Here is a 24,543-nt window from a genome sequence, read left to right as displayed (position 1 = left end):
TCTCTCTCTGCAGAAGCTTTAAGCTTGGCTTTTTCTCTCCCTCCCACTGGCTTTCAGCTGCTGCAGAGAGAGCCATACAGGGGGTCGGTTCCAGTAATAGATGGTGCACCTATCACCCCACCTCCCTATGCACCATATGTTTCCCCTGCTGCCCAGGCCTCTCTTTGTACCCCCCTACCGCTGCAGAGCTTCCATCTTCCTTCCTCCCCTTCCCGCTGGCAGCTACAAGCACACAATAGGATCCTTCAGGATGGAGAGTGGGGGAAGCGTTTGGTAAATATGTCAGTTACCAACCCCTTCCTTTACTGAATGAACACAATACTGATCACTCGCTGTGTTCATTCATGACTGAAGCCTAGTAAACTGTTTTTTATTTGGGGGGGGGCTATCAGGGCTGTATGGGGACCCATGGGTTCTAAAAGCAGCCCTGCCTGGTTGTCACCAGAACTACTGTTTCCACTGAACGATTTCTCCTCTATTACTTTTTGAGGACAACCCAAAATTTATGATTTTCTTTCACTTATAGTGATATCAGTAAACGTGACAAATGGAGAGGGTTAATCTCCCTAACAGGGGCAAAGGTAGCAATAAAACACTAAACCCTCTCCAGTGTATCCAAAAATAAGTTTTCCTTTGTGTATACTATAATTTTTTTAATCTAAGGTTCAGGTTTTACAAATTTATCAGGTGAGTAATATTCCAAAAAAAAGGGAAAAAAGAGAAATGATGAACATAAAATAATGATTTTTAATTGTGGATACATTTTTAATAAAGTAATAAATTAAAAGCAAAGAGCTCACTATCATTATTGAGACCTGCAGAACATTCTGTGGATGATGTTGCCACCCCTCCAATCTTTCTTTATGCTGTGTATTGGCCTGAAAGATGTCCCGATACAAATCTAAGTAGATTTTGAACTAGATACGCTGGTGTCTGCAAGTCTCAATAATGACATTGATCTCTTTGCTTTTAGTAATTACTTTAAAACTTTTACTTAAGTATCTAGTTCATCTTTTTATTCTTTATTTACTTTGTTTCACTTTCCTTCTTCATTTGAATTTGTAGCATTTTTTTGTCTCCTTTTTTGTGAAATTTTACTCCTGATGAATTTGTAAAATTTGAATCCATGAATGATGCAGCAGCAATGAAGCAGTTAAACCTTACTGAAGGTCGATAGATGCGATTTATAAGGGAGGCTCTACACTCCTGGTTTAGACCTTGATAAAGATAGTCGTTGCAATCAGTATATGTCAGAAGTGACGCAGGTAGAAGTGTGACATCACATTAACACTAACAGTTTCTACCATCTTGATACTACCTGTTACAAGATCGGCAACCATAGCTCTGACAGGTCTGGTTCACTCCTCCTTTTCCTACATCTACTTTGCTGGATTCTTGCCAATAGGATGCACTTACAGATTATCCAGCAGCAATGTGACAGCGGGATGGCCAGATGAGGAGGTGAACGATATTTTTTATTCATACTTGGTATGAGGAACTTGTTACACTGACTGCTTCTGACAGAACTCATATCCTGTCACAGATATTTTAATAAAGTTACATCCTGCTGTTTTACTTTGATACTTGTTGGTGCTTTCTACTATTTATCACTGCTTATGGCGCTGACCGAATACTGAAGTTTTCCAATTCACAGATATGTCTCATTTGTTAATTTAGCAAGAAGCAATGTCCGATATCAGATTTTCTCATACTGTTTGATTTGTGGGCACTGCATGTGGATATTCAGTTTGGGCTGTGTTCTTAGTCTGGAAAAATGTGTCATAGATGCTGTGCAGAGTAGGGCAGCTTGGAAAGCAACAGTTCTTGCAAAGACAGATTTGCTGATGGCAATGTGCACAGCAAGTCTGTGTTTGCACAGGGAAGCATTCTCCTGTTCAGTGCTATGTCTACATTTCAGCTACAATCTTTTTTGTCATTTTTTTTTTTCTAACAAATCTGAAAGGGAAGAGAAAACTGACCAACAGTTGCCTGTACGGCCAATCAAATTTGATTTTACGTTTTCATTTATGTTGTTTTTTATTTTTTTTTTTCATTCCCAAAGCTGTTTTCCCTCATGCTTTTTGATGCATACTCTTCCCTTCAGACCTTGTATTCTGCTGCAAACTCGAGCATGCAGAAGCAACTTAATTTTGACTCTTGAGGCAGATTTCTAAAGTGAGAATCATTACCACTTGTAACTTAAAACTGTTCTTCCGGGGCCTTTTCTCACTCTGCTTTTGTTGCCTTTTATCCCACTGGATACAGCTGCCAATGAACTTGATTTTTTTTCCCTTCTGATCATTCATGTGCATCAGTGGCATTGTTTGCAGCGTGATGAAAATCCACAGCTTTACTGCGTTATTTACTGAACGATTTTACTTAAATATTTGTGCACTGCTTTCTTGAAAGAGCATAGTTCCGCCGGTTTCTTTTTTTTTTTTTTTTTTATTTGCATGGAAGAAATATAATTATAATGCACAGATTTTCCCCCTGAAGCCTATGGAGCAGATGCATTTGATTAGGATTGTTGAACCCTTTATTGTAATGTAGATGCTTTCAGGCTCAGAAGAATTTCTCTAAAGGGAAGCATGAACAGAAAAAGGAAGAGGAAAGAAAGCCAGGGGGAGAGAAGGCATTGTAGGATGTAGATGAGCTCACGTGTTTTACACTCATTTTCATGCATGCTTTTTCTTCTCTCTGTTTTGTTATTGTTATCTTGCATTGCAGTGGTACTTCTCCGTTGGCTTGTCTAAATGCAATGCTTCATACTAACACTCGTGTGGGAGATGGGACCTTCTTCAAAATCCCTGGGAAGTCAGGACTCTATGCTCTTAAAGTAAGTACATTTCTTGGATACTGACCAAATTCTATGTTCTGCTGCCTCTTAGTTACTTAATGGAATGATTAATCAGTGTTTAAGGGTGGGGTTGTGCTCTTCAACTTTAGGACACAGGAAATAAAAAGCAGAATCTGTTAATTGTAACTATATTACTGTTTTATAAATTTTCTTAAGGCAGATTTTATTGGCGCCAAAGTTTGCCCAAATGAAAGATGTGGCTCAATTTAAACTGTACAAACAGTCTTATTTATTAAAATGAAATTATTTATCAAAGTGCAAAAAACCCACTGTTACAGTAATTCATAGCACACTAATAGCTTTTAGTATTCTGTCCTCAGATTGGTGACAAATATGTATTTGTTGCTGTGAAATACTGTCATTTTCACATTGCATTTTTCAATGGTATCACCTGAATGCCAGATGTTTTTATGTGTTCTAAAACTATTAAAACAAATTGTTCACAGATTTTCTTAATCTAATATTATTAAGCTAAAAATGCATGGCATTTTCTATTTGAAGAACATTCACATAAGTCAGTTTGGATGTGTTTGCCCTGTTTTACATATGTAAGAACATTTTGTAAACCCATAGAAAGATTCTGGACTCCTGCATGAATACCTTTAAATTACGATCTGGTCTCCACAAGTATTGCCAATTCCTTACTAAACAAATACATTAAATAATGAAGGTCATTAGTGGGAAAGGGAAATGTAAATCTTTTGGATAATGACATTGTAAAAATAGGTTCATTGGAGTATTTCAATCGGTGAGTCAAGTGTTTTAATCAATTCAGGTGTGTGTTTGACCTGTCCTGTCATATAAAACACACAATTTTGCTGACCTGATCTTTTCTGTTAATGCACACCATGTCCTGATTAAAATGTTTTCAGAAGACCTTAGAAAATGTCTTTTTGAAGCTAATAAGAATAGAAAGAGTTATCAAAGGTTTTTTAAAGACTTGAGCCTTCATCAGTCCTCAGTAAGATCATTTACAGAGTGCACAGTGTTCAGATAGCTGAAAAGTATCTGCAGGCATCTCTTTTCCTTGATAAAATTTGTTTTAATGATTCTGCAGCAAGAAAACATTAGTTGGTTTGTGATACTGAAATTTATCATGGAGGAAAACACTGCACTGCAAAAATGCTGCTTGTCCTAAAGTGGTTTGAAATATGAACAAAGCATATCCCTCTGTAGTGTCTACTTGTCTCAATCCAGAGCACTTATTGTCATTTCTGTCTGCTGCCTCTGCTATCTGCATGAATCACTTCTGACAAGTTTTCCTGACACCAAGTGAAAAAAGTGACAGGGGAGGGATCTCCAGGATGCAGCCTGTGATTGACATCCTCAGCTCTGTTCCTGTGTGCTTTGTGAAGAGGGTGTATCCCTTCCCTCCAATCATCTCTCACTGAGCTTTGCAGAGTGAAACAGCAGCTCCCCACCCCCTGCTTCATAAAATCTCAGACAAGCTCTTTAAATTCTGCAATTTGAACAATTGTAGAGAAGAGATGGCTGTAGATAAATAGTTACAACTTATGTAGAAGGATTTGTTCCATCTCTGTGTATCACCTGAGGCTTGTCGCTTCCCTGGGTATAAGTGAGGGTTTACAACCACTTTAGGTTTGCAGTAATTTTATATGCCTGATTATCTTACAACAGCTCTTCCCAAATGAGCCTATATGTGGGAATCATAACTGAAAAATTACGCAGGGGGCTGTGTGCTTATATCTATGCCACAGAGCCCACCAGGCCCTAAAATATAACTTTTATTGTACCTTCAATAAAATTAGCAAAAATTAACAAAAAAAACTTATACGTTCCTACAGGTACATGCAATAGGAGAGGAAAGAAGCTGCTAATATTGGAATTTGCAGTAAAACAATGTATATACTGTAACTGCCCATATCAAGGCTGACCAAACTGACAATACCAATCACTCCCTCCTCAAAACTATCTTGTTCCCTGCAAAGTCCAAGCAATAGTGGCACAAAAAATATATAGACCCCCAACCCCACCAGTTCATTATGTTTCACCCATATAAGGAATTCAGGAATAAAGTGCCTAAAAGTACAACTGTGCTCAAGGAAAGCAAAACAAGAAGCCTGTGCATTATCTTAAAAGATCATCTGATTTATTATTTTTACAGCACCACTGAAACAGTTTTCTGTAAGGACATAAAAAGAAATTGTGTTTGCAGAAAGAAACACATACATAGAAATAGTGCACCTTAGCTGTGAAGCATGATGTAGTGCTAGTTTACTTAGGATTGATTGTCTTGGTCTGTTTGGTTGAGATAATTGCTGATAAAGTCAATTCATCTCATTGCTGTATATATATATATATGTATTTTTTTTTTACTTTTTACATCAATAACCTTTATAGCTTTAAGAATTTGAGTTTGTGACAGTGTAATCATTATATATGTAATTTGTTAAATAAGACTATGTTTACTTATTACTTTAACTAAAAGACCAGATCACACAATAGTCTCCGTCACAGGTGGAAAGGTGGCAAACTGCTGCATGTATGCAGTACAGACACCTAGAGGTGGCTACACATACCTGCAGCAGTCTATTTTCTAAGGCAAAGCTTCAGAACGTCCTGTTTGTACTAAAGCTTGCCTGCCCCTTCCTGCATTCTGCACATTGATATTGGCCATTGAGGCTGTCCATTTTAGTGATGGGCTAACAGAAATGCATAGAAGCAAGTCTTAGCAGCAAGCTCCAACATTACTGGAAGATGTTGGAACTTTACCTGTCTAAATGATCTGAAATTTGACCATTAATGGAAGCTGTTGTGGGTATATGCTGGCACCTCATACCTGCAGCAGTTTGACTGCACCCCATTACAGAAACATTTAAAGATGAACTTCACCATCCTGTTTATTTTATAATCTGTTTGTTGGTTTATCCATAATAAAAATACTCGCACACCCAGTGAAAATAATGTTTTTAGATAATTCATCACTCTGCTGCTGTGCACTCAGTCCTGCACCTCCATCTTCTCTACTTACAGCATTGGCAGACGGCTGTCTCTTCCTGGTTCTTACAGCCATCACTGGACGGCCAGCTGCAGGAATAGAAAGCCAGCTCTGTAATGATGCACCTTTGCATTTTCAGTTGCATGACCCACAACCTCCTGAGATGCATGACATGAGTATTCCAGGAGACATGGCCGCTGAGTGCCTCATCCACAGCTAGGCAAGAAATCCAAAATTGGGGGGGAGGGAAATTGGAGGTGGAAAGGTGTAGGTGCTTACTTAAAAATTTTAAATTAATAAAAGGTATTAAAATGGTATGACAGGAAGGGTGGGTGAAGAAGGTGAAGGTCCATTTTAAGCAGAGAGCCAAAAACAATCATATATCATATGGGATTCACAAAATCTGTTTTTTTAACTGAAAGTACCCCCTTTTTTTTAACAACATTATTAGTATTTGTTTATGGCAGTGCATGATGACCTAAAGCCCATTTTAAATTTCAGTTTAGTTTGAGTAAATTCCTGGTGCATCAAAAGAATGCAGAGTCATGAAGTTGGCTTTGCTTAGAAATAAGCTACAGCCTGAGTAGAAATGCCTTTCCTCTGCCAGCGTACTGCAAAGAAGGACCCTTGCTGTATATCTGAAAGCAGTGGTTTTTCTGCAGATGTCCGACACACCCCTTGTGGAGTCGGAGCTAGAGTTCTCCAATCAGCACAGAGCTTGAGCTTTGCTGTATGTAAAACTCTGACTTGACTGGGGCGTGTCGAACTTCTGCAAAGAGACCACTTTTTCCACAATGAGAGCAAGTGTCCATCTTTGCAGCATGCTGCCAGGAAACAGGCTTTTCTACTCGGGCTGTGGCTGCTTTCGAAAGGAAACCAGCTGCAAGACTTTCAACACCTTTTTGTTTTGAAATGTATGTGGTTGATTCAAAACTGGAAATTAAGTTGGGCTTCAAATAAGTGTGCACTGTTTAAAGAAATTCTGCCTAGGGACTCTTAAGGCTGAGTAAGTAGAGTTGTGGGTTTGCCATTGTTTAAACACATTTATAAAGGTTGTCACCCTAGAATTTTCTTTTTCTGTTTGTTTACTATCATTTTTGTCTTTTACTGTTTCCATCAGAAAGAAGAGTCTAGTTGTCCAGCCGACGGGACACTGGAGATAGGCTGTGAATCTGAGTTTGATGGGACAGAAATGGCAGAAGCAAGCAGCAATGGAGAGGAAAATGAAGGTGTGTAGATTTTGGTAGATCCTCAATTTTCTGTGTACTCAATAAAAGTAGCAAACATTTAAAAGGAAACTATCTTGTATTTTCAGTACGTACACATACAGCGAGTAAAATAGTTATTGAACACGTCAACATTTTTCTCTGTAAATATATTTCTAAAGGTTCTAATGACATGAAATTTTCACCACATGTCGGTGACAACCCATGCAATTCATACATACAAAGAAACCAAAACACCTAAATGCAGAAATTAAGTTATGTGTAATAAAATGGAATGACACAGGAAAAAATTATTGAACACATAAAGAAAGGGAGATGCAAAAAGGCATGGAAAGCCAAGCCACCAGCTGAAATCTATCAGTAATTAGAAAGCAATCCTGCCCCTTGTCAGTGAAAATTAATGTCAGCTGGTTCAGTCTGAACTGATGGCCTATAAAAAAGTGTCTCATTACCAGCATGTCACACTAGAAACATTTCATGATGGATAAAAGCAAAGGGGTCACTCAATACCTTTGCAACCTTATTGCTGAAAAACATACTGATGGCATTGGATACAGAAGCATTTCTAAACTTCTGAATGTTCCATTGAGCATTGTTGGGGCCATAATCCGGAAGTGGAAAAAACATCATTTCACTATAAATCGGCCATGACCAGGTGCTCCTTGTTGATTTCAAAGGAGTGAAAAGAATTGTCAGAAGGGTTGTCCAAGAGCCAAAGACCACTTGTGAAGAGCTTTAGAAAGACCTGGAATTAGCAGGTACAATTGTTTCCAAGAAAACAATAAGTGAACCTCTCAACCACCATGGCGTGTATGCACGCTCACCACGCAAGACTCCATTGCTGAAGAAAAAGCATGTTGAAGCTCGTTTAACGTTTGCTGCACAACATTTAGACAAGCCTGTGAAATACTGGGAGAATATGGTCTGGTCAGATGAGACCAAAATTTAACTCTTTGGATGCCAAAATACACACCATGTTTGGAGGTCAAATGGCACTGCACATCACCCCCAAAACACCATACCAACAGTGAAGTTTTCAGGTGGGAACATCATGGTGTGGAGCTGTTTTTCAGAATATGGTACTGGCAAACTTTGTATTACTGAAGGAGGGATGAATGGAAAAATGTACCAAGACACTCTTAATAAAAATTTACTGCCATCTTCCAGGATGATGAAGATGAAACAAAGCTGAATATTTCAGCAAGACAATGATCCCAAACACAAAGCCAAGGAAACTCTCAATTGGTTTCAAAGAAAGAAAATAAAGCTGCTAGAATGGCCTAGCCAACCACCTGACATGAATCCAATAGAAAATCTATGGAAAGAACTAAAGATTAGAGTTCATAGAAGAGGCCCACTGAACCTTCAAGATCTGAAGATTGTGTGGAAGAATGGGCCAAAATCACATCTGAGCAATGCATACGACTAGTTTTAGTCTTTGAGCTGTCATTACCAACAATTTTGTACAAAGTATTAAATAACAGTTAGCGTGTTCAATACTTTTCCCCTGTGTCATTCCATGTTATTACACATAACTTAATTTCTGAACTTATTTGTTTTGGTTTCTTTGAATGTATGAATTTCATGGGTTGTTACTGATATGTGGTGAAAATGTCATGTCAACAGCACCTTTAGAAATACATTTACTGAGAAAAATGGTGACTTGTTCAATACTTATTTTAGACGCAGTAAGCACAGATTAGCAGTCCTCATACAGCTTTGGCAGGTCATCTTTCCCTCAGTCCCCATGGCAGAGCGATTCCATGAGTTTTATTCATACCCATTCACAGTTCCCAAACCGTAGTGGGGTGGCCATCCTATCTCCAGCGTTTGGGTGTAGGAGGTGGAACCTTAGAGCTACACATGTTTTTGCTTCCCCATTCCTTTTCAGTTTATTGTCTTCCACCCTTCTTATGTCACCGCACAAATTGGCTGATCTTCATCTGGCTCTCTTGGATCTTCTAGATTGGTATGTCTTTCCTCTTAGGGAACTGTTCAGAAGGTTTTACCCCAACCTGTTCATATTACCAAATCAAAAGAAGATATGTCTTCATCTAGGATCCTTAAGCTGTGCATGTCTTCATTCAAGTCCAGAAATTCTTCCTGGAATCCACTAAATCTGTCTTTTCTTCCCCTCACTAGGTAGACTTCCTGGCTTCTCTGTACATCAAGGCCATGCATCTGCCTGTCTTCATTTTCCGGTGCTCCATGTTTCCTATTTTTGTGTTTGTGGCCTGCCCTTCAGCCCTAGTGGCTGCCCCAGTAAATGCTTTACTTCACTCTTGTAGCATACCGATTGTTGGGTACTTAGATGACCTCCTGTTGAGAGAAACAATCATTACGGGCTTCTGTTGGCCACCATGGTCTTGACTGTCTAAAAAATGTAGTGGTTCAGGTGACTCATGAATGTTCAAAATCATTGCTAGAACCTACTCTTTGGTGTGGATATTTGGATTTAATCTTGGACTCAACTCAGGCATGATTGTTCTTTCCTCAAGAGGAACTTCAGGTTTTCTGGTCTTAGTTTCCAGTTCTCTAATTCAGGAATCACCTGACTCTCTGCTTTTTCAGGAGAATCTTGGGCTGGATTGTAGCCTTCTTTTGAGGTGGTCTCATTTTTCCAGTTTATCACCAGACATCACAGACAGCACCATTCTGTCATTGTAGGACAAGTCTACCAGGTTTTTGTGTGAATTGATTAATGTGTCACCAAACACAAGGTTGTTTCTGGCTTGGTGGACCAGGAAGCCAGCTCTGGAATCTGGAAATTTTGTCCTTCCCATCTTCTGGAAGATCTTTACTATGGATAACAGGGACAGCATGTCAGGCTGCTGAGAGGCCCTAGGCACAGTTTTGCTGTGGGGAAATTTGACATCGTTAGAGTCTTGTCTTCTGTTCATTGTCCTGGTACTTCAGGGGCTTGACTACCTCTGCAGCATTTAATTACCCATCATCCCATCTGAATTCAGTTAGACTATGCCATGTTCTTAGCATATATCAACCATTAATCTGTGAGACTGTTCAAATACTGTCCTGGGTAGAATTTCATATCCTGACTTTTCCACATAAGCATTGGTGTTGTATAGGCAGGCTTTGTCAGTCAGCAGCACCTGGGCAAGGGTGTGTTGGGGGGAACGTCGATCCCATTGAATCATGGTTGCAGGTGAGGAATATCAAACAAGGACCTTATGGCCTCTAGGTTCTTAATCTATTTGGTCAGGTTTGTCTCTGAATGCAAGGATCCTCTAGCAGATGCAGTGGATGATGTGCACTCTAATCTACCCTTTTCCTTTCTTGAAGTGTCTTGTTTGCTTTACAGGATTGAGATACAGGAGTTTTTAGTGCCCTTCACTGCTGCTATCCTAAGAGAATGTGATACACTGCTCTGATAATGCTCCTGTCTGACTGTCTGTGGGCTCTGTCAGATTGTCAGGTTATTCTGTCCCAAGGACCATTTTGCAGTCCTATTCATGGCATAGCTGGGGAAGCCCAGGTTCTGAGGAGCAGGGGCATCTTAGAAGTTGTGTTCCCTGCAATTCTAACAGCTTGAAAGGCTACTTCCTGCACATTTTTTCATCACACATGGAAGACATACATCATTCAGTGTGAGTCTTGGGGATTTCTGCCTAAGAGTTTTTCTGTGGGATGAATCCTCTCTTTTCTGTAGCTAGTTCTTGACCAGCATTTGTCTCTTGACAGTTTTAATAGGTTATATTTCTGCTAGGTTTGGTTTGTTTAAAATTTAGAATCAGTCTCCTAGGTAGCTCCTCCTGTTTGTTCTCCTGTGAATCTGTTGGATCTGAATCTGGTTCTTTCTGTTCTTTATTTATCTCTATGTGAACCCAATGGTGACATTCCTTTCTTTCTACTTTCATCCATGAGGTGTTTTGAGGCCCAGGACTTCTTTATTACTGTCAGGGATCGCGGCTCCATGGTCCGCGATCGCGGCTCCGTCCCTCGCGCATGCGCATTGGCGGCAGATCGCGCCGGGACACAGGCACTAGGTCCCGGCGAGCCGCGGCTGACAGGACGCCGCGCATGCGCAGTAGGAGCTGCGGGCGCGCCTCAGGCGTCCAATGACAGCCGGGGGCGCGTCCTAGCCGGCAAATGACAGTGCAGGGCGCACTATTTAAAGATGCCCTGCACTGTCACAAATTGCCGCAAGGTCTTCCTGTGATCCTGAGTTCCTGCACCTATCTTGTGACCCTGATTGACCCTGACTATTCTGCCTGCTCCTGCGTTTGACCCGGATTGTCCTGACTACTCTGCCTGCTCCTGCGTTTGACCCGGATTGTCCTGACTATTCTGCCTGCTCCTGCGTTTGACCCGGATTGCCCTGACCATTCTACGGATTGACTTCCCTGCTGACCCTGCGTGTGACCCGACTACTCTCGCCTACCGATTCTGTACCCCGCTTACCCTCACGGGCCCACGATCCGTTACTACCCTGCTGGGGCCGCCATCCTCTTCATATCTGGCTCTCCCGGTACCTGTCCCCAAAGGTCTCCTCAGCCACTGGCGGGCCTGCTCGGAGGTCGTGACCTGGCCCGGGACTGTTTCAAGTCCATCCCCACCATCAGGGGCTCTGGTGAAAGCACAGCCCGGGCTTAGACCCCACGCTCTGAGTAGGTCTGTCAGTTGGCAGCCTGAGGCACCCCCTGGCGGATCATAACAATTACCTAAGGTGATTTCTGTCTTTCTCCCCAACTCTTCCGTTCCTATTCTGCTTCAGTTTAGCAATGAGACGTTTCTTTCCATTGTCTGTCTGGATGTGGTCAAGGCAGTGAAAGTTTCTTCTCAGCCACTGCTTTTTCAGGAAGACATATTCCTTTGTAACCCAGGTGGGACTCTATATGGATACCTTGACTTTTCTGTCCACCATCTTTAGGTGACTAAGGCGGGCCATCATCCAAACTTTTATTCTTATGGATTGGGTTTCACTCTTTCCTGTTAAAACGCTCTCTGCTTGACATGTGAGTGCTTCTTGTTCCTTTCAGCATCCTGCAACATTACCAGTTTGCAAAACTACTGTCTGGTCTTCTGTTTTTTGTTTCTTAAGTTATTCCTGGGTGGATATGTAGACCTGATCTGATGCCAGCTTCAGGTGTTGGGTCTTTAAAAGAGAATTATGTTTTTTTTTTTCTTGTTTTTTTAATCATACTTACCTAGGTGGATGCAGCATCAATCCGATGCTGCATCTGTCCCCCGCTGGCTCCAAGGGTGAGAACTGAGTGATCAGACACCTCTGATCGCTCAGTTCTCCCTGCCGCTCTGAGTGAGCACAGAGTACTGACTGTCAGTCACTGCTGTCTGCTCTGCACTACCCCCAACATTCACTGGAGCACTGGGCTGTGGAGGGGGCAGGAGCAACTGGCTCAGGCTTTCAGCTGCTCACTGAGAGGCTGGGCCAGGTACCAGTCCAGACATCTGGGTGGATCCTGACTTTAAAGTCTGGATCTTTCTCCAGCCTGGACCAGCGGAGTGACGGCAGCTGAAAGCCTGCTTTAGCCTGCTGTTGGTTGAAAATGGGTCGCAGTAGTACAGAACGAACTGCGCTCCTGTGATTCTCCTTTAAGGCTCCTATTAAGCTGCAAACAGTCCTCCATTTTCTGGTATTTATTCTTGGGCCTCTTAGTCTTTGTTGCTGTCTTGGCCACCCTTCTCTTGAATTGCATTTGGATGTCCAGACAGTCTAAGATTTCTATAAATTCCTGTGTCCCTCATTGAACGAGAAAGAAAATTTGATTTTTGTTCTTCCCATAAAATCCTTTTCTCTGAGTTTATTGAGGGACATAGGTCCCTACCCTCTCCCTCTATTTCATGCTCTCGGTACTACTTTGCTTCAAAACTGAGGCATAACGGTATTAGATGGGTATCCTGGGCTGACTTAAGGGTTTTTTTTTTTTTTGTTGCCAGTATTATTTTTTTCTGTAGGGGGCATTATGACAATCCTAAAAATTTTACAAATTCCGTCTGAGGGCTTTTACAGTAAGCATCTATTTTTATGGAAAAAAATTGTCAATTGCTTATGATTTTCTCAAGAAAAAAGGTTTTATTGAACAAAAAGGAGAATTGTACAAAGATCCAGAGCACATCATAGATACATATTATACTCTAAGCAACCAATTAAAATTATTAAAGAGCCAATATATTGAAGAACAACCAGGGAATAGGAGAAAAGCACAAATACCATACCATGTCAGTACACATTCTATAGGAAACAGTGACAATAGATCTTTCCCATTATCAAGGTATTATCAAGGTATCACAATATGCGGTCCATAATCAGATCTACAGGGGCTAGACCCGGCTTGTCCAGCCATGGAGACCACAATTTGTTAAATCTACTAGTGCAGCCTCTGTGTTGATACAGTGAGGAACAGAAGTATTTGAACACCCTGCGATTTTGCAAGTTCTCCCACTTAGAAATCATGGAGGGGTCTGAAATTCATATTGTAGGCGCATTCCAACAGTTGATCTATTTTCACCAAGCTGCTTGCCAATTGCCCCGTAGCCCTTTCCAGCCTTGTGGAGGTCCACAATTTTGTCTCTGGTGTCTTTTGACAGCTCTTTGATCTTGCCCATGGTAGTAGTTGGCGTGACTGTGGGGTGGACAGGTGTCTTTAAAGAGCTCAGACAGGTGCTTCTAAGTTCGATTAATGAGTGGAGTAGAGGTGGACTTTTTAAAGGCACAGTAACAGGTCTTTGAGAGCCAGAATTCTTGCTGTTTTTTAGGTGTTCAAATACTTATGTTCAGCAGTGCAAGACAAAAAAATTCTTTAAAAATCATACAATGTGATTTCCTGAATTTTTTTTTTAAATTCTGCCTCTCAGGGTGGGAATGCACCTACAGTGTGAATTTCAGACCCCTCCATGATTTCTAAGCAGGAGAACTTGCAAAATCGCAGGGTGTTTAGATACTTCTGTTCCTCACTGTATATATATTTTGCAAGCCTAATGGTATCCCCCATGTGGACCACCCACTCTCTCAGTGTCTCAGAATCAACTTGCATGCTTATGATTTGTATTGTCTTAGCAATCTAAATTTAATCTAGTTAGAGTTTACATTTACTTTAATATTGTAGCTCTTACCTTAAAGTTTTCATTTGTGAATACTTTAGTGGCTGTCTGTTCCCCCAGATGTGTGATATGTGTTTTTGGTGAACATCTAAGATAAAATCAGTTAAACAGTATATTTGGAGGTTGTCACAAACATAAATAATTACATGCAAAAGCACAATTGAGTTTCTTGCAGATTTGTTTTTCTTTCCATAACATTTTTATTTATAGGTGAAATACCACTCCAGTACATTTCCTGGCACAGCCCTCTTGCATGTCATAGACCCTCTCTTCTTCTGGGAGTGTACTGTGCACAGTGTATACTGTGTATGCTGACCAAATTCCCCCACTCCCCCCTATCTACATAACATTTTATGTTGCATCCAGGGAAAGGTTATCACTACTGGGTATCACTGGGTATCAGCTCTGAGGCTGCTAACATCACAAACAAGATAGCATCCGGCAAGTCTCAGGGGTTTTGAAAACCTACACAAGGGAAGCTATTGCAGGTAACAAAACATGCCTAAATCGGTTAAAAATACATTGTTGCTTAATTGAATTGTGTGGTAACAGGATCCCAGGTCCGGGCTGCTTTTATATTTACCCATGCTTAACCGGTTCTCCGCTGCCCTATAGCAGAACTACTACTACAGGGTGGCAGGGCTGCTCAAAATCACGTATATATGCAAGATTTTGCATCACCAGGTAGGGGGTGCGCACGTGCCGCCCTACCCTCACCACCATTGGCAGCTGCAGATGTCGATCACCGAGTCTAGGCCGGAGATTCCCCGCTGCCACCCGGCGATTGCCAAGGAACAGTGACGGGAGAGGTCTGTGTGTAAACAACACAGATCTCTCCCGTCTGCACCGGCATGCTGCTTTGTATTGCTCTGCACACACAGTAAAACAGCACACAGTTAACCCTTTGATCTCCCCAGATGTTAACCCCTTCCTGCCCAATGTCATTATACAGTGTCAGTGCTTTTTATTAGCACTGATCACTGTATTAGTGTAATTGGGATGTCAGTGGCAGTTATTCAGTTCCCCCCCAGTGTCAGAATGCCTGCCGCAGTTCAGCAGTCCCGCTATAAGTCGCTGATCGCCTCCATTACCAGTATAAAAAAAGTATATTACAAAAAATTCCAGTGTTTATACCGCCGTTTAGACGCTATAACTTTCAAGTAAACCAATTAATTTACATGTATTGGGATTTTTTTTTTTTTTTTTTTAGCAAAGACATGCAGCAGAATACATTTTGGTCTACATTTATGACGTGGGACATAAATTTAATTTGGGCGCAGCATTGCAATTGTCAATTAAAGTAACGCAGCGCCATATCACAAAAAATGGCCTGGTCAGGAAGGGTGGTAAATCCTCTGAAGGGCAAGTAGTTAAACTTCCCCTCTTGCACTGCATGGGTTAAATGTTCAATTGGCTGATGGGCAAGGAAGTACAAATACCTTATTGCTCCGTCCCACAGACTTCCTCCTCTTTGTGCGACCGATCACCCAAGCTGCTGCTCTCAGCTCAGTGATGTCAGTACATACAGTTGCAAGAAAAAGTAGGTGAACCCCTTGGGATTACGTGGAGTTTTGCATGAATTGGGCATAAAATGTGCTCTGAACGTCATCTAAGTCACAACAATAGAAGAACACAGTCTGCTGAACATAATACTACACAAACATTAGATGTTGCCATGGTTTAATTGCACATAACATGTAAACATTCACAGTGCAGGGAGGAAAAAGTATGTGAACCTTTGGACTTAATAACTGGTTGACCCTCCTTTGGCAGCAATAACCTCAACCAAACGTTTCCTGTAGTTGCAGATCAGACCTGCACAACGATCTGGAGTAATTTTGGACCACTCCTCTTCACAAAGCTGTTTCAGTGTAGCAATATTCTTGGGATGTCTGGTGTGAATCGCTCTCTTAAGGTCATGCCACAGCATTTCAATCGAGTTGAGGTCAGGACTCTGACTGGGTCACTCCAGAAGGCGTATTCTGTGCTGTTGCAGCCATTGTTTTGTTGAATTACTTGTATATTTTGAGTCATTGTCCTGTTGCATCACCCATCCTCTGCGGAACTTCAGTTGGCGGACAGATGGTCGTACGTTTTCCTGCAAAATGTCTTGATAAACTCTGGAATTCATATTCCCATCAATGACAACAATCCGTCCAGGCCCTGAGGCAGCAAAGCAGCCCCAAACCATGATGCTCCCTCCGCCATGTTTTACAGTGGGGATGAGGTTTTGATGTTGGTGTGCTGTGCCTTTTTTTCTCCACACATAGTGTTGTTTGTTCTTCCCGAACAACTCAATCTTGGTTTCATCTGTCCACAGTATATTTTGCCAGTAGTGCTGTGGAACATCCAGGTGCTCTTTTGCAGACTTCAAACGTGCTGCAATATTCTTTTTGGACAGCAATGGCTTCCTCCGTGGTGTCCTCCCATGTACTCCATTCTTGTTTAATGTTTTCCTTACTGTAGATGTGTCAACAAAAATGTTAGCATGTGCCAGAGATTTCTGTAGGTCTTTAGCTGACACTCTGGGATTCTTCTTTACCTCATGCAGCATTCTGCGCTGTGCTCTTGCAGTCATTTTTACAGGACGACCATGCCTAGGGAGAGTAGCAACAGTGCTAAATTTTCTCCATTTGTAGACAGTCTGTCTTACCGTGGACACATGAACATCAAGGCTTTTGGAGATACTTTTGTAACCCTTTCCAGCTTCATGCAAGTCAACAATTCTTGATCGTAGGTCTTCTGAGAGCTCTTTTCTGTGAGACATGGTTCACATCAGACAGTTCTTCTTGAAACCAGTAAACCCAAAACAGGTGTGTGTTTTTTAAGGGCAGGACAGCTGTCAGCAACACATCCAATATCATCACACTGATTGGAGTCAAGGTTGGCTCACTCCTGGCTCCAATTAGCTCTGGGAGAAGTCATTAAGCTAGGGCCTCACATACTTTTTCCTCCCTGCACTGTGAATGTTTACATGTTATGTGCAATTAAACCATGGCAACATCTAATGTTTGTGTAGTATTATGTTCAGCAGACTGTGTTCTTCTATTGTTGTGACTTAGATGACATTCAGAGCACATTTTATGCCCAATTCATGCAAAACTCCACGTAATCCCAAGGGGTTCACATACTTTTTCTTGCAACTGTATAGTCCATTACTCTCTGTCCTGCATTGTATGGGAAGATAGAGAGGGTCTGTCCACAACCCAAAGCGTGGGACAGCGGAGGAGAATGCTGGCTGCAGGGGGAATGAAGAATAAGATAATCATTTTTACTGTTTGCAGTAAAAAAAAAAAAAAACATCTCCCTCCAAGGGTTAATCTGCAAATATCTATATTAAAACAATAACACGAAAAATTTGAAAATCTAAAAAAAATTCTAAAAAGTAAATCCTTCCAGTTAAAACCTTGAAACACGTACTTTAATGAATATAGTTAGCACTTTCCCTCTAAACATGGCTGTAAATGTTGTAAGACCTTTGCTTTGCTAGAAATCATGTAGAATAACCAGTTATTCGCTCAACTGATATACATTGCATTACAAAATTACATTTTTACCAAATTAGAATGTGCAGTTTTTTCCTTTAGCACTTCTATAAATGATACAATTACAACATACTAAGCATTTTTGTGTGTCTGTATACTGTACATTCTGAAACATAAGAGAAGGATACCCATTTATCATGGTTGAAAAATATCCTAACTTTGGTCAGATTATACAAATTTATCCTAATTTATGGGGAGCCTTTGATGTACACTGAATGTAAATAATATTCACCCCTTTGTAATTCATAATGTTTTATTTTAATTAACAGATTAAATCATGCTTTTGTTTTTTTAACAGAAGATAATGGAGCGCATATGTTTACACTATCTTTAATATGACACATCCAGATCATCACTGGCACATCCTATTCTGTTCGAAAGTTACATATTTAGTTAAATGGAGATCGACTATGTGTAGCCAAGGGGTTTCATGTTATTGTACTATAAAAACACTTGTAAGTTGGTATAATGGCATAACCGTACACCATAAAGACAAAGGAACATTCCAAATAACTGCATAAAAAAGGTGATTGAAAAGCACAAGTCATGAGATGAATATAGGAAAATTCCCACATCACTGAATTCCCTTGGAGTACAGGTAATTCAATCATTAAGGAATAAAGTGAGTATGGCACAGCTCCTATATCTGCCAAGAACAGGCCATTCTTCAAAAGTGAGAGTGTCTGTTTAAGGAGGAGACTAATGAGAGAGGCCAAGAGACCCATGACCACTCAGTACAGTGGTTGTGGTTTTAAAGACTGTGCAATTTGTTGCCAGTGTGTTTCACCAGTTGCATCTTTATGGAAGAGTGCAACAAATTTAAATAACATTCCGATTGCGCAACGGATCAAATTCAAAATCCTAACACTGACGTACAGAGCTGTCCACCATACTGCCCCAAATTACATCACCGACTTAATATCCAAGTACCACCCAACACGCACACTCCACTCCTCACAAGACCTCCTTCTCTCTAGTTCCCTGGTCTCCTCCTCCCATGCCCGCCTCCAGGATTTCTCCAGGGTGTCACCCATCCTCTGGAACTCCCTGCCCCAACCCATCAGATTATCACCTACTCTCCTCTCCCTTAGGCGCACCCTGAAAACCCACCTCTTCAGGGAAGCCTACCCCACCCCCTGCTAATTTGCCGACCTCCTCCACTCTTCCTACCACTCCATCCCCCACAGCTATCTCCTCCTGTACCACTATCCCCTCCCTCCTACATTGGAAGCTCGAAAGAGCAGGGCCCTCGAACCCCTCGTGTATCGCATTTTATTGTTATTGTATTGTCACATGTTCTGTCCCCCTTTTAATGTACAGATCCGAGCGAACTGTTGGCGCTTTATAAATACTGTATAATAATAAAAATAACATTGACACTACTATATTTCTGTTCATCACTGTAAAAAGAAAAAAAACAAGATTCAGTCCTCTCGGATTCAATGTTCTATGGCAATAAAAGCCAAAATCTTTTAATATTAATAACCTTTTATAGACACTGTAGTATAGGCATCAATATAGAGCTATTTAAAATAACTAGAAAATGACTGTGGTCTTTAGGTTTTTTAGAGTCTATAGCTGCTAAGTCTGTGTTTCTTGGATTATTATCATTCTGACTATGGGTTGCTCCTTTCTATTAAATAAGAAAATGGTGAGTTTGTCTGAAACCTAATTTGCCAAAAATACAGTGCATCCAGAAAGTATTCACAGCGCTTAACTTTTGCCACATTTTGTTATGTTACAGCCTTATTCCAAAATGGATTAAATTAATTTTTTTCTACATTTTTTTTCTACAATTAATACCCTATGATGACAACATGAAAGAAGTTCATTTTGAAATCTTTGCAATTTATTAAAAATAAAAAACCAAATGTACATACAGTTGCAAGAAAAAGTATGTGAACCCCTTGGGATTACGTGGAGTTTTGCATGAATTGGGCATAAAATGTGCTCTGAACGTCATCTAAGTCACAACAATAGAAGAACACAGTCTGCTGAACATAATACTACACAAACATTAGATGTTGCCATGATTTAATTGCACATAACATGTAAACATTCACAGTGCAGGGAGGAAAAAGTATGTGAACCTTTGGACTTAATAACTGGTTGACCCTACTTTGGCAGCAATAACCTCAACCAAACGTTTCCTGTAGTTGCAGATCAGACCTGTACAACAATCTGGAGTAATTTTGGACCACTCCTCTTCACAAAACTGTTTCAGTGTAGTAATATTCTTGGGATGTCTGGTGTGATTCGCTCTCTTAAGGTCATGCCACAGCATTTCAATCGGGTTGAGGTCAGGACTCTGACTGGGCCATTCCAGAAGGCGTATTCTGTGCTGTTGCAGCCATTGTTTTGTTGAATTACTTGTATGCTTTGGGTCATTGTCCTGTTGAATCACCCATCCTCTGCGGAGCTTCAGTTGGTGGACAGATGGTCGTACGTTTTCCTGCAAAATGTCTTGATAAACTCTGGAATTCATATTCCCATCAATGACAACAATCCGTCCAGGCCCTGAGGCAGCAAAGCAGCCCCAAACCATGATGCTCCCTCCGCCATGTTTTACAGTGGGGATGAGGTTTTGATGTTGGTGTGCTGTGCCTTTTTTTCTCCACACATAGTGTTGTTTGTTCTTCCCAAACAACTCAATCTTGGTTTCATCTGTCCACAGTATATTTTGCCAGTAGTGCTGTGGAACGTCCAGGTGCTCTTTTGCAAACTTCAAACGTGCTGCAATATTCTTTTTGGACAGCAATGGCTTCCTCCGTGGTGTCCTCCCATGTACTCCATTCTTGTTTAATGTTTTCCTTACTGTAGATGTGTCAACAAAAATGTTAGCATGTGCCAGAGATTTCTGTAGGTCTTTAGCTGACACTCTGGGATTCTTCTTTACCTCATGCAGCATTCTGCGCTGTGCTCTTGCAGTCATTTTTACAGGACGACCATGCCTAGGGAGAGTAGCAACAGTGCTATACTTTCTCCATTTGTAGACAGTCTGTCTTACCGTGGACACATGAACATCAAGGCTTTTGGAGATACTTTTGTAACCCTTTCCAGCTTCATGCAAGTCAACAATTCTTGATCGTAGGTCTTCTGAGAGCTCTTTTCTGTGAGACATGGTTCACATCAGACAGTGCTTCTTGAAACCAGTAAACCCAAAACAGGTGTGTGTGTTTTTTAAGAGCAGGACAGCTGTCAGCAACACATCCAATATCATTACACTGATTGGAGTCAAGGTTGGCTCACTCCTGGCTCCAATTCGCTCTGGGAGAAGTCATTAAGCTAGGACCTCACATACTTTTTCCTCCCTGCACTGTGAATGTTTACATGTTATGTGCAATTAAACCATGGCAACATCTAATGTTTGTGTAGTATTATGTTCAGCAGACTGTGGGTGTTCTTCTATTATTGTGACTTAGATGACGTTCAGAGCACATTTTATGCCCAATTCATGCAAAACTCCACGTAATCCGAAGGGGGTCACATACTTTTTCTTGCAACTGTAAGTATGCACAGCCTTTGCCATAGCTCTCAAAATTTTGCTTTGGTGCATCCTGTTCCCACTGATCATCCTTGAGATGTTTCCACAATTTGATTGCAGTCCACCTCAGGGAAATTTAGTTGATTGGACATGATTAGTAAAGGCATAAACTTGTCTATATAAGGTCCCACAATTAACAGTGCTTGTCAGAGCACAAACCAAGCCATGAATTCCAAGGAGTTGTCCATAGACCTCCGTGACAGGATTGTATCAAGGCACAGATCTGGGGAAGGGTACAGAAAAATTTCTGCAGCATTGAAGGTCCCAATGAGCACAGTGGCCTCCATCATCCTTAAATGGAAGAAGTTTGGAACCACCAGGAATCTTCCTAGAGCGGGCTACCCGGCCATAATGAGCGATTGCGGGAGAAGGGCCTTAGCCAGGGAGGTAACCAAGCACCCAATGGTCACTCTGAAAGAGCTCCAGCGTTTCTCTGTGGAGAGAGGAGAACCTTCCAGAAGAACAACCATCTCTGCAGTACTCCACCAATCAGGCCAGTATGGTAGAGTTCCAGACGGAAGCCACTCCTCAATAAAAGGCAAATGGCAGCTCGCCTGGAGTTTGCCAAAAGGCACCTGAGGGACTCTCATACCATGAGAAACGAAACTCTGGTCTGATAAAACAAAGATTGAACTGTTTGGCCTGAATGCCAAGTGTCATGTCTGGAGGAAACCAGGCATCGCTCACCACCTGGTCAATACCATCTCTACAGTGAAGCATGGTGGTGGCAGCATCATGCTGTGGGGATGTTTTTCAGTGGCAGGAACTAGTCAGGATCGAAGGAAAGATGAATGCAGCAATGTACAGAGACATCCTTGATGAAAACCTGTTCCAAAGTGCTCTGGACTGGGTCGACGGTTCATCTTTCAACAGGACAACGACCCTAAGCACACAGCTCATATAACAAAGGAGTGACTACGGGCCAACTCTGTGAATGTCCTGGAGTGGCCCAGACGTGAACCCGATTGACCATCTCTGGAGAGATCTGAAAATGGCTGTGCACTGACGCTCTCCCTCCAACCTGATGGAGCTTGAGAGGTACTGCAAAGAAGAATGGGAGAAATTGCCCAAAATAGGTGTGCCAAGCTTGTAGCATCATACTCAAAATGAATTTAGGTTGTAATTGGTGCTAAAGTTGCTTCAACAAAGTATTGAGCAAAGGCTGTGAATACTTATGTACATGTGGTTTTTTTTTTCGTTTTTTACTTTTAATAAATTGAAAAGATTTTAAAACGAACTTCTTTCCCATTGTCATTATGGGGTATTGTTTGTAGAATGTTGAGGAAAAAAATGAATTTAATTCATTTTGGAATAAGGCTGTAACATAACAAAATGTGGCAAAAGTTAAGCACTGTGAATACTTTCCGGATGCACGGTATGCAGAAATGTGATTGTCAGTTAAAAGATAGTAAATTACATGGACAGCCTAAGCCTCCTTTAATCCTGTATACGCATAGTAAGGACACACACAGAAAATGTACTTCATATTGTCCTGTATGTAGTAGAAATTCAGTTCAAATATAAATAAAAGCCGTATACTTGAACTGATCGGTAGGTAGGATTCCGAAAATGATGTCAGGGAGGGCAATACCTGAGTTAGTAGCAGCTTTAAGCTTGGCAGTTATGCTGTTTTCCAGATTTTATATTAATGGTTGGACTCAAAGGATAAAACTAGCTTTTATCTTGCAAGCTGGTTGGTGACCCCTGTTGAAGAATGGAATCTGCGTCTGATGGAGCTGTTATTAATTATGACAGTTTTCATCTGTTATTGCCATAGAGCTGATCTCGAATGTTGTGATAGAGTCATTAAGGAAGAATTCCAGGGATGGTTTATCTTTACATAGTTGCATTGGTCATGCCACTCAGCATGGGTGCCATGATTTGTACCTGGGCCAAGCAGCTGACCTCTGCAATGCATCAGGCTGGCCGCCCGGCACGGTTCTTGAAAGCAAGTGGAGAACAGTAGAGTTGCAGGATCCACTTCAGTGGTTCCCAACTTCCAAGGGCATTGGTCAGCTATTGTGTATAAAGCAACATTCAAGTTGGACCAATGTAACTATGTGAAAATATACCATTCCTGGAATGCATCTTTAATCTCTGTTACCACCTACTTGTTGCAAGCAAAACTCTGATCAGTTGCATAGCTTGTGTACATTAAGCAGTATATGAACTTATATTTAGTAAGGGAAATGTATCTCAATCCCCTACTTACAAGGCTAAACCTTCCTGAATGGTCACTATCTGCGAGCCATTATTTACTGAACACATTAGTAAATATTATGTGTGCAAAAAAAAAAAATCCTTACTCTACTAAACAGTGCTTAGTCTGTTAGTTAACAATTTTATATTTGTTTATTTTAATTGCCCAATCCATATACGTCTTTAGTCTATCTTCCAAAAAAAGAATTATGTTACATATGAACTCTCTAGATAGTTATATGCAAAACTAAAACGTATTACTCCAGGCAAAATAAAAAAATGAACATTTTAGTTAATGTTTCCACTAGAGTTAAATGTTTTTTAGGTTGTTGTCTTTCATTTCCATCAGACGTGCTTACAATACCTGGGACCCCTCCAGCATCACTGCCATTGCAACCTTCTAGTTAGAAGCACAATAACGTGACCACATACAGTGGATATAAAAAGTCTACACACCCCTGTTAAAATGTAAGGTTTCTGTGATGTAAAAAAATTAGACAAAGATAAAACATTTGAGAACTTTTTCCACCTTTAATGTGACCTATAAACTGTACAACTCAATTGGGGGGAGGGAGTAAACATAAAAAAACTAAAATAATGCAGTTGCGTAAGTGTGCACACCCTCTTATAACTGTGGATGTAGCTGTGTTCAAAATTAAGCAATCACATTCAAAATCATGTTAAATAGGAGTCACTACACACCTGCCATCATTTAAAGTGCCTCTGATTAACATCAAATAAATTTCAGCTGTTCTAGTAGGTCTTTCCTGACATTTTCTTAGTTGCATCCTACAGCAAAAGCCATGGTCCGCAGAGAGCTTCCAAAGCATCAGAGGAATCTCATTGTTAAAATGTATCAGTCAGGAGAAGGGTACAAAAGAATTTCCAAGGCATTAGATATACCATGGAACACAAGGAAGACAGTCATCATCAAGTGGAGAAAATATGGCGCAACAGTGACATTACCAAGAACTGGACATCCCTCCACAATTGATGAAAAAACTAGAAGAAAACTAGTCTGGGAGACTGCCAAGAGGCCTACACCAACATTAAAGGAGCTGCAGGAATATCTGGAAAGTACTGGCTGTGTGGTACATGTGCCAACAATCTCCTGTATTCTTCATATGTCTGGG

The 24,543-nt window shown here is 41.0% G+C and overlaps 1 protein-coding gene across 1 annotated transcript in view; it reads left to right on the top strand.

Moving 5' to 3' along the window:
• The first annotated feature begins 2,727 nt into the window (after positions 1–2,727).
• ASXL3 (ASXL transcriptional regulator 3) overlaps positions 2,728–24,543 on the top strand; it is a 105,336-nt gene continuing 83,520 nt past the window's right edge. The window contains exons 1-2 of the mRNA XM_089678351.1: positions 2,728–2,836; positions 6,937–7,045. Coding sequence (XP_089534477.1) covers positions 2,759–2,836; positions 6,937–7,045 — 187 coding nt within the window. The 5' untranslated portion in view covers positions 2,728–2,758. The remainder of the gene's footprint in view (positions 2,837–6,936; positions 7,046–24,543) is intronic.

Source organism: Staurois parvus, unplaced genomic scaffold (genome assembly GCF_062004578.1).
Source record: "Staurois parvus isolate SC_StPar_1 unplaced genomic scaffold, SC_StPar_1.0 ptg000203l, whole genome shotgun sequence".
Taxonomy (NCBI): Eukaryota; Metazoa; Chordata; class Amphibia; order Anura; family Ranidae; genus Staurois; species Staurois parvus.
Note: the sequence above shows the minus strand (reverse complement) of the source record. Positions and strands in the feature narration are given on the sequence as shown.